This window comes from Leuciscus leuciscus (genome assembly GCF_965113295.1).
Source record: "Leuciscus leuciscus genome assembly, chromosome: 19".
NCBI lineage: Eukaryota > Metazoa > Chordata > Actinopteri > Cypriniformes > Leuciscidae > Leuciscus > Leuciscus leuciscus.
Genome location: NC_138743.1, coordinates 17,245,336 through 17,257,016, shown reverse-complemented (window position 1 = coordinate 17,257,016; position 11,681 = coordinate 17,245,336). Strand labels below are relative to the sequence as shown.

General features: G+C 44.7%; 1 protein-coding gene and 1 long non-coding RNA gene across 2 annotated transcripts; both read left to right on the top strand.

Moving 5' to 3' along the window:
* Positions 1 to 353: 353 nt before the first annotated feature.
* On the top strand, positions 354 to 4,871 carry LOC309482357 (uncharacterized protein; the record flags this gene model as incomplete). The annotated part of the gene is made up of 3 exons (XM_082147707.1): positions 354 to 1,079; positions 1,380 to 1,993; positions 4,866 to 4,871. The coding sequence occupies exons 1-3, from the start codon at positions 458 to 460 to the stop codon at positions 4,869 to 4,871; spliced, it is 1,242 nt and encodes a 413-aa protein (XP_082003833.1). The 5' UTR covers positions 354 to 457.
* Positions 4,872 to 6,386: 1,515 nt separating this feature from the next.
* LOC309481972 lies at positions 6,387 to 8,148 on the top strand. The gene is made up of 3 exons (XR_014200158.1): positions 6,387 to 6,449; positions 6,841 to 7,221; positions 7,675 to 8,148. It is a non-coding gene; the product is annotated as an uncharacterized lncRNA (long non-coding RNA).
* Positions 8,149 to 11,681: the final 3,533 nt, after the last annotated feature.

Below are 11,681 nucleotides of genomic sequence, written 5' to 3'. Positions count from 1 at the left end.
TTGACAACAATTCGAATGTCAACAAGAAGTTACGACTCCCGGGATCGCTTAGAGCACCTTTAAAGGGATAGTTCACTTTGAAATAAAATTTTGGTATGTTTTAGCTTACCTCAAGGGCATCCAAGATGTAGGTGTCTTTTTTTCCACAGTAGTTTCAATTTTTATATTTTTAGGTCAAACCGTTCTTGTCTGTCAGTCATATAATGCAGGTCGATGGTCACTGTCTCAAAGAGCATGCACAGAGTCCAAACTGGGAAACGCGAAGCTAACGTTATCTTGCTATTATTGCGTCCTTGTATGGGAGCTATAGTTATAACCTCAGGTGGCGAAACGATTAAGATAAGACCATCGACTCTACCTGCGCGACTCCACCGAGCAAGGACACCAGAAAGGCACTTAAGTATCTCCTCTTCCCTTTCCCTTCCCACTTTTTATCTTATTTTTCACCTTACTCAACATGTGCTTTCAATACATTCCTGTTATCATTCGGCACCGCCCTTACAACACACGCAAAAGGCAGCTCAATACTGCTAATCTGCGTCCAATTCTCTCATCCTCACACACACCTCTCTCTCTTTCCGTGGGTCTATGGAATTGTCAGTCAGCTGTCAATAAAGCTGACTTTATTCCAGCCTTTGCATCTCTCTCTACTCTTAGTATCATGGGCTTGACTGAGACCTGGATTCGTCCAGAAGACTCAGCAACCCCCGCTGCTCTCTCTAGCAATTTCTCCTTCTCTCACTCCCCTCGCCAGTCTGGGAGGGGTGGGGGTACAGGGCTTCTCCTTTCTAACAATTGGAAATACTCAACGCTCTCTTCCCTATGCAACAACAACTCATTTGCATATCATGCTATCACACTTACAACTCCCAATAAGATCCATATTGTAGTCATTTATCGCCCCCCAGGTCAGCTGGGTACTTTCGTAGAGGAGCTGGATGTGCTGCTGTCCTCTTTTCCTGAGGATGGCACCCCACTTCTAGTCTTTGGTGACTTCAACATTCATCTCGAAAAGCCGCATGCAACAGACTTCATCTCTCTCCTAGCCTCTTTCGATCTCAAACGACTCATCACCACAGGTACTCACAAATCAGGCAACCAACTGGACCTGGTTTACACACGCAACTGCATCACAGACAACATTTTGGTGACACCTCTCCATGTTTCAGATCATTTCCTCATTACTTTCAGTCTACAACTCTCTATCCCCGCACCACCAACCCCACCACCAGTCACTTTCAGGCGAAACCTGCGCTCACTTTCTCCCTCCCATCTTTCCTCTGCCGTGTTATCTTCTCTTCCCCTACCCTCACAATTCTCATCTCTGGATGCAAATACCGCAACGGATACCTTATGCTCCATCTTAACTTCTTCTCTAGACAATATCTGCCCTCTCTCCTCCAGGCCAGCACGCGCTACTCCCTCCAACCCCTGGTTATCTGAGGTTCTTCGTGAACACCGGACTGAACTCAGGGCAGCGGAGAGGAAATGGCGCAAATCAAAAGACACATCTGACCTGAGTATGTATAAATCTCTCCTCTCTTCCTTTTCTGTTGATATTCATGCTGCAAAATCTTCATACTTCCACAACAAGATCAACAGCTCCTCCAACATACGATCACTCTTCAAGACATTCAACTCTCTCCTCTGTCCACCTCCACCATCACCCACCTCCTCCTTAACTGCTGACGATTTTGCAAACTTCTTCACCAACAAAACAACAACTATCAGCAGTCAGTTCTCAGTTCCACACACACAGGAACCCAGACTGACCACTTCCACAGCCAATGTCCCTCTGTCCTCCTTTTCTCTGCTATCCGAGGAAGAAGTATCTACACTTCTCCTCTCCAGTCATCCTACCACCTGCCCTCTAGACCCCATCCCCTCACACCTTCTACAAGCCATCTCTCCCACACTTCTACCAGCACTCACACACATCATCAACTCATCCCTACATCCTGGCACTTTCCCTACAGCATTCAAACAGGCTCGGGTTACTCCACTGCTTAAAAAACCAACCCTAAACACATCATCTGTAGAGAATTACAGACCTATCTCTCTCCTACCATTCATTGCGAAAACACTCGAGAGAGCTGTGTTCAACCAAGAAACATCCTTCTTGTCTCAAAACAACCAGCTGGATGTCAACCAATCTGGCTTCAAGAAAGGCCATTCAACTGAGACTGCATTACTGTCGGTCACTGAAGCCCTACGGATCGCAAAAGCTGCTTCCAAATCTTCAGTCCTCATTCTCCTGGATCTGTCTGCTGCCTTCGACACTGTGAATCATCAGATCCTTATGTCCAGCCTCTCATCACTGGGCATCACAGGAACTTCCCTCCGCTGGTTCGAGGGCTATCTCACAGGTAGGTCCTTCAGGGTCGCATGGAGAGGCAAGGTATCCAAAGCACATCAAATGACCACAGGGGTTCCCCAGGGTTCAGTTCTTGGTCCCCTCCTCTTCTCCATCTACACCACATCACTGGGACACATCATACAGGCACATGGTTTCTCATACCACTGCTATGCTGATGACACACAGCTCTTCCTCTCATTTCAACCAGATGATCCCACAGTAGCTGCACGGATCTCAAGCTGTCTGGCGGACATCTCGACATGGATGAAGGAACATCACCTGCAGCTCAACCTGGCAAAGACTGAGCTTCTCGTCCTCCCTGCCAATCCGTCTCTACAGCACGACTTCACTATCCAGCTAGAATCATCATCAATCACCCCATCAAGGTCGGTCAGAAATCTTGGAGTAACGTTTGATGACCAGCTGACCTTCACAGATCACATTTCAAAGACAGCTCGATCATGCAGGTTTGCACTGCACAACATCAGGAAGATCAGGCCTTTCCTAACTGAGCATGCAACACAACTTCTCGTCCAGGCCCTGGTCATTTCTAGGCTTGACTACTGCAATGCTCTTCTGGCCGGACTTCCATCATGTGCAACCAAACCTCTACAAATGATTCAGAATGCTGCAGCTCGTCTTATCTTCAACGAGCCCAAGAGGGCCCACGTCACTCCTCTGTTCATCCCTCTGCACTGGCTACCTCTCGCTGCTCGCATCAAGTTCAAGGCATTGACGCTTGCTTACAGATCTATCACAGGCTCAGCTCCTTCTTACTTTCACTCAATCCTACGGGTCTACATCCCTACCAGAAGCCTACGATCGGTCAAAGAGCGACGTCTCGTGGTTCCATCACAGAAAGCCACAAAATCACTTTCCAGAACATTCTCATTCACAGTTCCATGCTGGTGGAACGCTCTCCCCACCCTCATCCGGAATGCAGAATCCCTGACAACATTCAAAAAACAGCTGAAAACCCATCTCTTCCGTGAGCACTTAACCTTATAAAAAAAATAAAAATAAAAAAAAATTAAAAATAAATAAAAAATCATTCCCCTTCCCTTTAAAACCTCACTTGTCGGGTTTATGCTACTCTGAATAATGCCTGAACTTTGTTTTTTGAGCAGTACTTGCGTTGTTTTTGCCTCTTCATGATGACTCGCTTAATTTTGTCCTAATCTGTAAGTCGCTTTGGATAAAAGCGTCTGCTAAATGACTAAATGTAAATGTAAATGTAAAGTTAGATAAATGCTTTTATATATTGCAGAACAGAATGCAGAAAAAGAGAAACATTATCTTAATCGTTTCGCCACCTGAGGTTATAACTATAGCTCCCATACAAGGACGCAATAATAGCAAGATAACGTTAGCTTCGCGTTTCCCAGTGAGCATAAACAACGGCGGCGGCGTAAACAAATTTAGTCAAAGTTGTCAATAGCCTATAAATGGATATTCAAATTCATAACAAACAGTGGGTGAAAATCATCAATTGTCATTCACACAAATTGTCGCCCTACTGTGAATTTGCTTGATCATTTACAATAGAGATTGATCGCTGCTAGAAACATACATGTTGTATTCACCAAAGTTAACGCTGACTGCATAGTTTTAGCTAATTACATCCTTGTGTTGGTTTGGCGAACATGAACGTCAGTTTAGAAAGAAAAATGGATTTACCTGTTCTGCAAAAACAGGGCAACTATGTCGGATTGGAAGCCCTTCTGCCGGCGGAGTTCTCGCCACCTTTCGAAGGTTTTTCCGATGTAAATTCGGGACTTCACGCGTTCCTTATCCTTGTCCCTCTTCTTTGCAATTTGTTCATCGAAACGTCGTCTCTTTGGTCGTGTGTCGACCATAATTCAAACTTCCCTCTTCATGCTTCTCTCTCCTCCACACCCACACCATGTGTACGCGCACTAACCCCCCAAACCCCACCCTCAAATACTTCTTGTCGGTCATTGGCTGGAGCACTGTTTGTTATGTTTCGTGGTGCGGGTGAGCCCAGTTTGTTTTTGTTGCCATTTGTAGAGCCTGTGGTGTCTAGAGAGACCGCGTTTTTTTACAGTGTGTTCGGGGGACAGGCAGCTAGCGGATAGTGAGGAGATGTTTGCTGTATGTGACAAAAAATGTTTGGGCCTAAAAAACGCGTCGCATCACTTAGAGCACCTTTAAACTGAAGGAGAAACTTGGCCTTCGGCCAGTTAGCAACCACTTAGAATTTCCTAGCAATGCTCTAGGAACAACCCAGAGCTCCCTAACAACCATCAAGCAACACACTGACTATCACCCAAAGCACGGCAGAAAAAGGCTAGCAATGCCCTAGCAACCACCCTGAACATGCATGCAACTAACTATCTCATTTTAAAGGTGGCACATTCCCTTCGGAGGGAAGGTCGCATTTGTCGGCCACATACATCATTTAAGATGTATAATTTCAGAAAAGTAACCATCATAAAATTGACTGCTGTTTCCTCTGAAACATAAAATATTGCAATTTCTTTCTTTTCAGAAATGAGGCTGTCCCAATGACGTATGTGGCCGTCAAATGCGACATCCAGCGGGCGCCAAAATTGTAAAAAAAAATATATATATATTTATAAGGCACAGCAAATAACAACATTCGGCCCTAGTGAAAAATAAATATACAAAAATGTATTTGAAATACGTTTATTTTATGCTAAGTATACTGCAAAACATTTACATATTTATGTACTTAAATAGATACTCTGCAACTGTACTTTTGGTATACTAAACTGATTTACTTAAAGTCTGCTTAACTGGATCTTCTAATTTTGTACTTAATGCACTTTAGATATCCAGAAATAGTGACGATGTCCAACTAAAGATATACTTAAGTATATTTGATTGTTCTAAAGTGGAACTATTGCAAGTATACTTTAGGTACACTCTACATATCTTGCATTTAAAGACTAATATTATACAGTGATCAACTATATTTAGAACTATCCTTAATAATAGTGTTGTAGTAATAACACATGTTAGGCTTAATATTAAAGGTCCCATGACATGAAATTTTCACTTTCTGAGGTTTTTTAACATTAATATGAGTTCCCCTAGCCTATATATGGTCCCCAAGTTTCTAGAATTTTTAATCGGTGTAAATCGAGCTTTTGCTATCTTTCTCTGTCTTTGAGAAAATGGAAGCTCAAACGGACTGATCTTGAATCTCCTCCTTATGACGTTATAAGGAGAAATGTTACCTCCCCTTTCTCTGCTTTGCCCACCCAGAGAATATTTCCCGCCCATGAGAAAATGAGCTAGGAAGTAGGAACGCGTGCGCGCGATTTTAGTTTGTCCACGAGAGATATCATGGCTTTTGAGCGAGCGAAGGATAAAGCCCCGTACACACTACACGCGACAAAGCGACACGATACCATTCATTTCAATGGGGAGCGGGCGACTTCCGGCGACACGCGCGGTCGCAACTGGCGACTGGATGGGGCGTGTCTGGTGACACGACAAAGTTGAGAAATGTTTAACTTTATGCAAATGAAGAGCGACTTTCGCGAGCGACAACCAATAGGAGTGGAGCCTGGAGCGCGCGTCATCATCCTTCTCCGCTCAGCCCCTCGCCCCATCGACAGAAAGATGGAGGAGTATTTTTTTTTATCTAAAATACTACTGTTATTGTGTCATGAAATGTAGTTATAAGAGTTTTTCAGTCGAAAATGTAGTTGTTTAAAGCTCAAATATGTGGTTTGTTTATACAGATAGCGCCTATTTTCAATTTTGATCTGATATTTTCGGAGTTGTGAGACCCAGGTACTCGTTCATTTAACTTACATGCTTTACGAGTCTAAATATTTAATATTTTCCCTCCAGAATGTTTGTTTTTAGCGGCAAGAAAACTGATTCGCTGTCTTTGGATGTTATTCATAAACATTACAAGGCAACCAGTAGTGGGAACGCCCACTAGCGACCTCATCGCCAGCCACCGGCGACATGCAGCGACAAAGTCGCTTGTAGTGTGAACGCAGCTTAATAATGCAAGCGCGCTCATAATGTAAGAGCGCGACCACCACATTGCCCAACATCAAATGGCAAACGTAATGCAAGCGGAACGAAACTGCTCGTTTGTCACAGTGTCTGGTTTATGTTCCTTGGGTCACCACTAGATGTCCTCCTTCCCCACGGTCTCCATCACACTCTTGAACTACATCCCCCATGATCCTTGTCTTTTCATTGCACTCAGCTGTCCCTTATCACTGATCATTGCACTCAGCCTGTTCCCCATTAGCATTGTCATTTCCCTGTGTATATAACCCTGTCCTTGTATTTATCACGCCACTTCTGTTTCTTCTGTGTTCCTGTTTATGTTCTTGTTTTGGATGGATTATGATATCGACTATTGCCTGGACTGGATTTTGAGTAACGGATTTCCCTAATTAAACATACTTTCTGCAATTGGATCTTCTCCTGTGTTTCCTGGTGTGGATCGTGACATCGTTATTGTGTGGTTGAAGGACCGTTTATCAATTTGGACCAGTGCAGCGCGAGCCGATTATGATCATGCGACACTGTTACTACACAGCGCTAATAAGAGATCCAGTAAAGAAAGCATTTGAATTCGCCACAGAAGTAAAAACATCGCTGCGAGATCTAGTGAGAAACATTCACATTTCTCCGTTATTAACGGATCAAACAGCGCTGACGTGGAAACCTGGAAGAAACATTGTGCCATGAATGAACTATCCAGTGTCCACAGATCAGCAACATTCACCATGGATTTACTGTAACGTTAGTAACACTAACTGCAACCATGGAAGTTTGGCAGGAATAGTAGGCTATAATGCCTTCAAGTAACATTACGTCGGTTTTATTTTGACATTATGAATACAATAGGGGTTACACTGCAAAAAATGCTGTTCTTACTTAGTATTTTTGTGTTGTTTCCAGTCCAAAAATCTAAAAATTCTTAAATCAAGAAGTATTTACTAGAGAAGTAAAACTACATAAGAAATTATTTTTTGTTTTCAGATAAACAGTAAGTAACTTAAGTAATTTTTGCTTAAAACAAGCTAAATTATCTGCCAGTGCAGTAAGAAAAAAAAACTTAATTCAAAAAAACTTAATAAAAACATAATCTTAAAACAAGATTATTTTCCTTACTGCACTGGCAGATAATTTAGCTTGTTTTAAGCAAAAATCACTTAAGATACTTTCTGTTTATCTGAAAACAAAATAGAATTTCTTATGTAGTTTTACTTCATTAGTAAATGCTTCTTGATTTAAGAATTTTTAGATTTTTGGACTGGAAACAACACAAAAATACTAAGTAAGAACAGCATTTTTTGCAGTGTACGCGCAACATACTTCCGGGTTCTACAAAACAGATATAACTACTTCCGGTCGTCAGCTACTGAGGTAAACACAGCGTAGGAATGGCGACCTTTTATAGCCTGTGTTTACAGGAGCTACCCATTCTATTCATTTCAGATGTACATCGTATTGCCAAACGGACTTCCAGAGCCCCGAGTACTCCGTTAGATAAAGGATTTAAGTTTTTACGCCTCCTCATTTATTCATGATTATGAAGGTATGTAAGTTAGTATATGTAGCTTTTGCTAATGGCACCCGATGTAGAGTTAGCTAACTATCAGTAAGTTAGTTTAGACTTGTATGCCATCATAGTAGTTTAACCTTTTATATTTGCTTGCAGACGATTAAAACAATCAAATGAAGACTGCATTTTATTTTTTCATAAAAAAAAAAAATTCTGATACTTAAGCATTCGTGACATTTTAATTAAAACAGAAATAAGAATTGTATTCTAAAAAGATACGCTGCAGATGCGTACGGTAGTGCAAACCGGAAATGCTTATACCTGTTTTCCGGTTCGAACGTTGGGCGTTCCGCATAACCCCTATTTCTGCCCTCAAATGTTAATCTGAACTAAAATAAACCTTTGTTTATAACTACTACAATATTACATTTCATTTTTTTCCAAGGAGCTGTTTGGTTTTATATGTGTTACGACAGAAACGAGGAAACAATGTGCAAGTAAAAGCTCTTTTATTTAGAATGAAGTAGTGATGATGATGATGATGATGAAAGTCCAAGATGATGCAGGCTGTGGCGCAGGGACTTCGATGGCCAGACGCGGTGAAGACAGAAGTGCAGAGTGCTCTGAAGTGCCGACAAAATCCTGACATCAAACGAATCCACAAGACGGAGACCGGAACACAGGAACTCAGGACGGAGACGATGAACAGGAACGGGAACAACATCAGACACAACACAAGGACTTCATACAACGATCTGACAGGGGAGATGAGAAAGTGGTGAGTTTATATATTGTGATGAGATGGGCTGCAGCTGATGATGAGTGATTGCAGCTGGATCGCTGATCAGTGATAACAAGCCGGACACACCCACTCACGCGCTCACACACATGTAAACAAACAAAGCACGAGACGAGAGAGAGACATTGGATCTATGAACCGTGACAGTACCCCCCTCCCTAGGAACACCTCCTGGTGTTCCCAGGCCCCCTTACCTGCCGATTATAATCATCGATAAGGGAGTGATCCAGAATGTCTCTGGCAGGTACCCAACTTCTCTCCTCTGGACCGTAACCTTCCCAGTCCACCAAGTACTGAAATCCGCGTCCCCTTCGCCTTGAGTCCAGTACACGATTGACCGAATAAGTGGGTTCCCCATCTACGAGTCGCGGCGGGGGAGGAACCGGGACTGGCGGATTAATACGAGAATGAAATACGGGTTTAATTTTGGATACATGAAAGACGGGGTGAATCCTCCTGTACGCTGGAGGTAGGTTGAGGCGGACTGCCACCGGACTAATGATCTTGGTGACAGTAAACGGGCCAATGAATTTGGGAGCAAGTTTATTAGACACGGAACGGAGAGGAATGTTCTTGGTAGAAAGCCACACTTTTTGACCAGCGACGTATACGGGAGGCCTAGACCGGTGGCGATCGGCTTTGGCCTTGGTGCGCAACCCCACCTGGAGTAGAGTCTCACGGGCTCTAGTCCACTTGCGGTGACACCTCTGGACGAAGGCGTGAGCGGAGGGGACCGCGACTTCGGATTCCAGACTAGGAAAAATTGGTGGCTGGTACCCTACGCTACACTCAAACGGAGATAGGCCCGTAGATGACACTGGCAACGTGTTGTGGGCGTACTCCACCATAGAAAGTTGTTGACTCCACGAGGAAGGATTCTTGGAAACCAAACATCGTAACGTTCTTTCCAAATCCTGGTTGGCTCTCTCAGTTTGGCCATTGCTCTGGGGGTGGAACCCTGAGGACAAACTGACAGTCGCCCCCAAAAGCTTACAAAATTCTCGCCAAAATTTGGACACAAACTGGGGTCCCCTGTCAGAAACCACGTCTATCGGGAGGCCATGTAACCGAAAGACGTGGTCAACGACAATCACCGCTGTCTCCTTGGCTGAAGGTAATTTGGGCAAGGGAATGAAATGGGCCGCCTTCGAGAACCGGTCCACCACAGTCAAAACTACCGTGTGACCCTGAGAGGGTGGGAGGGCGGTAACAAAATCTAGAGCGATATGGGACCAGGGTCTCGAAGGGACCGGCAGCGGTTGGAGTAACCCATCTGGAGGTCGATTGGAAGTTTTACCAGTGGCACAAACTGAGCAAGCCAAAACAAAATTGTGAATGTCACGAGCCATGAGAGGCCACCAGAATCGTTGCTTGACTAAAAATCTAGTGCGACTGACTCCTGGATGACAAGCCACATTGGAAGAATGCCCCCACTGAATGACGCTGGACCTCAGACCCTCAGGCACAAATAAACGATTCGGTGGGCAACCGACCGGAGGCGTTACCCCTTCTAAGGCCTTCTTGACCTTCGATTCGACCTCCCATACGAGTGTGGAGATGAATAGAGTCTCCGGTAAAATGCACTCGGGAGTAGACGGGCGTTCGGAACGATCAAAAATGCGCGATAAAGAATCAGGTTTGATGTTTTTAGAACCTGGGCGGTACGAGAGAGTAAAATCAAAACGACCGAAAAAAAGTGCCCACCGAGCCTGCCTGGAGTTCAATCTTTTAGCAGTCCGAATGTATTCTAAGTTCTTGTGATCAGTCCAAACGATAAAAGGTACCCCCGACCCTTCTAACCAGTGCCGCCACTCTTCCAATGCTAACTTGACTGCCAACAACTCTCTGTTCCCAATGTCATAATTGCGTTCGGCAGGAGATAGACGATGAGACAAAAACGCGCAAGGATGCATCTTGTCGTCTGAAAGAGAGCGCTGGGATAAAACTGCTCCTACCCCCACCTCTGACGCATCGACCTCCACCACGAACTGACGTGATGGATCAGGGGTTGTCAGAATAGGGGCTGAAACGAAGCAACCCTTCAGTTTGGCGAACGCAGCCTCGGCTGCGTCTGACCACCTGAACGTCGTTCTGGGAGAGGTCAAGGCGGTCAGAGGTGCGGCTAGTTGGCTGAAGTTGCGAATAAAACGCCGGTAGAAATTGGCGAACCCCAGAAATCTCAGTAGGGCCTTACGAGACTCTGGACTTGGCCATTCCACCACAGCCTTGATCTTCTCAGGATCCATGCGCATTCCCTCAACCGACACGATGTACCCTAGGAATGGAACAGACTGTGCATGAAAATCGCATTTCTCCGCCTTGACAAAAAGCCCATTCTCTAGCAACCTCTGAAGCACTCGTCGGACGTGCTGCACGTGTTCCTGGAGAGAAGAAGAAAAAATCAGTATGTCGTCCAGGTAGACATATATGAACTGATCTATCATATCTCGCAGCACGTCATTGACGAGTGCCTGGAAGACCGCTGGGCTGTTGGAAAGGCCAAAAGGCATAACCAAATATTCAAAGTGCCCTCTGGGGGTGTTAAAAGCGGTCTTCCACTCATCCCCCTCCCTGATGCGGACCAAATGATAAGCATTACGTAAATCCAATTTTGTGAAGATGGACGCTCCCTGCAACCTCTCGAAGGCTGAAGACATCAACGGCAAAGGATAGGTATTCTTTACCGTGATGTTGTTCAACCCCCGGTAGTCAATACAAGGTCGCAGGGATCCGTCCTTCTTCCCCACAAAAAAGAACCCCGCCCCCGCTGGTGAAGAGGAAGGACGGATGAACCCCGTTGCTAGAGAATCAGAAATATATTTCTCCATAGCCTCCCTCTCAGGTGTCGAGAGTGAATATAACTTGCCTTTAGGCGGAGCCGTACCTGGTAATAAGTCTATAGCACAGTCATAGGGACGATGTGGAGGAAGAGAAGCAGCCCGAGACTTACTGAACACCTCCTTCAGGTCCAGGTACTCCGCGGGCACGTTAGACAGATCCAT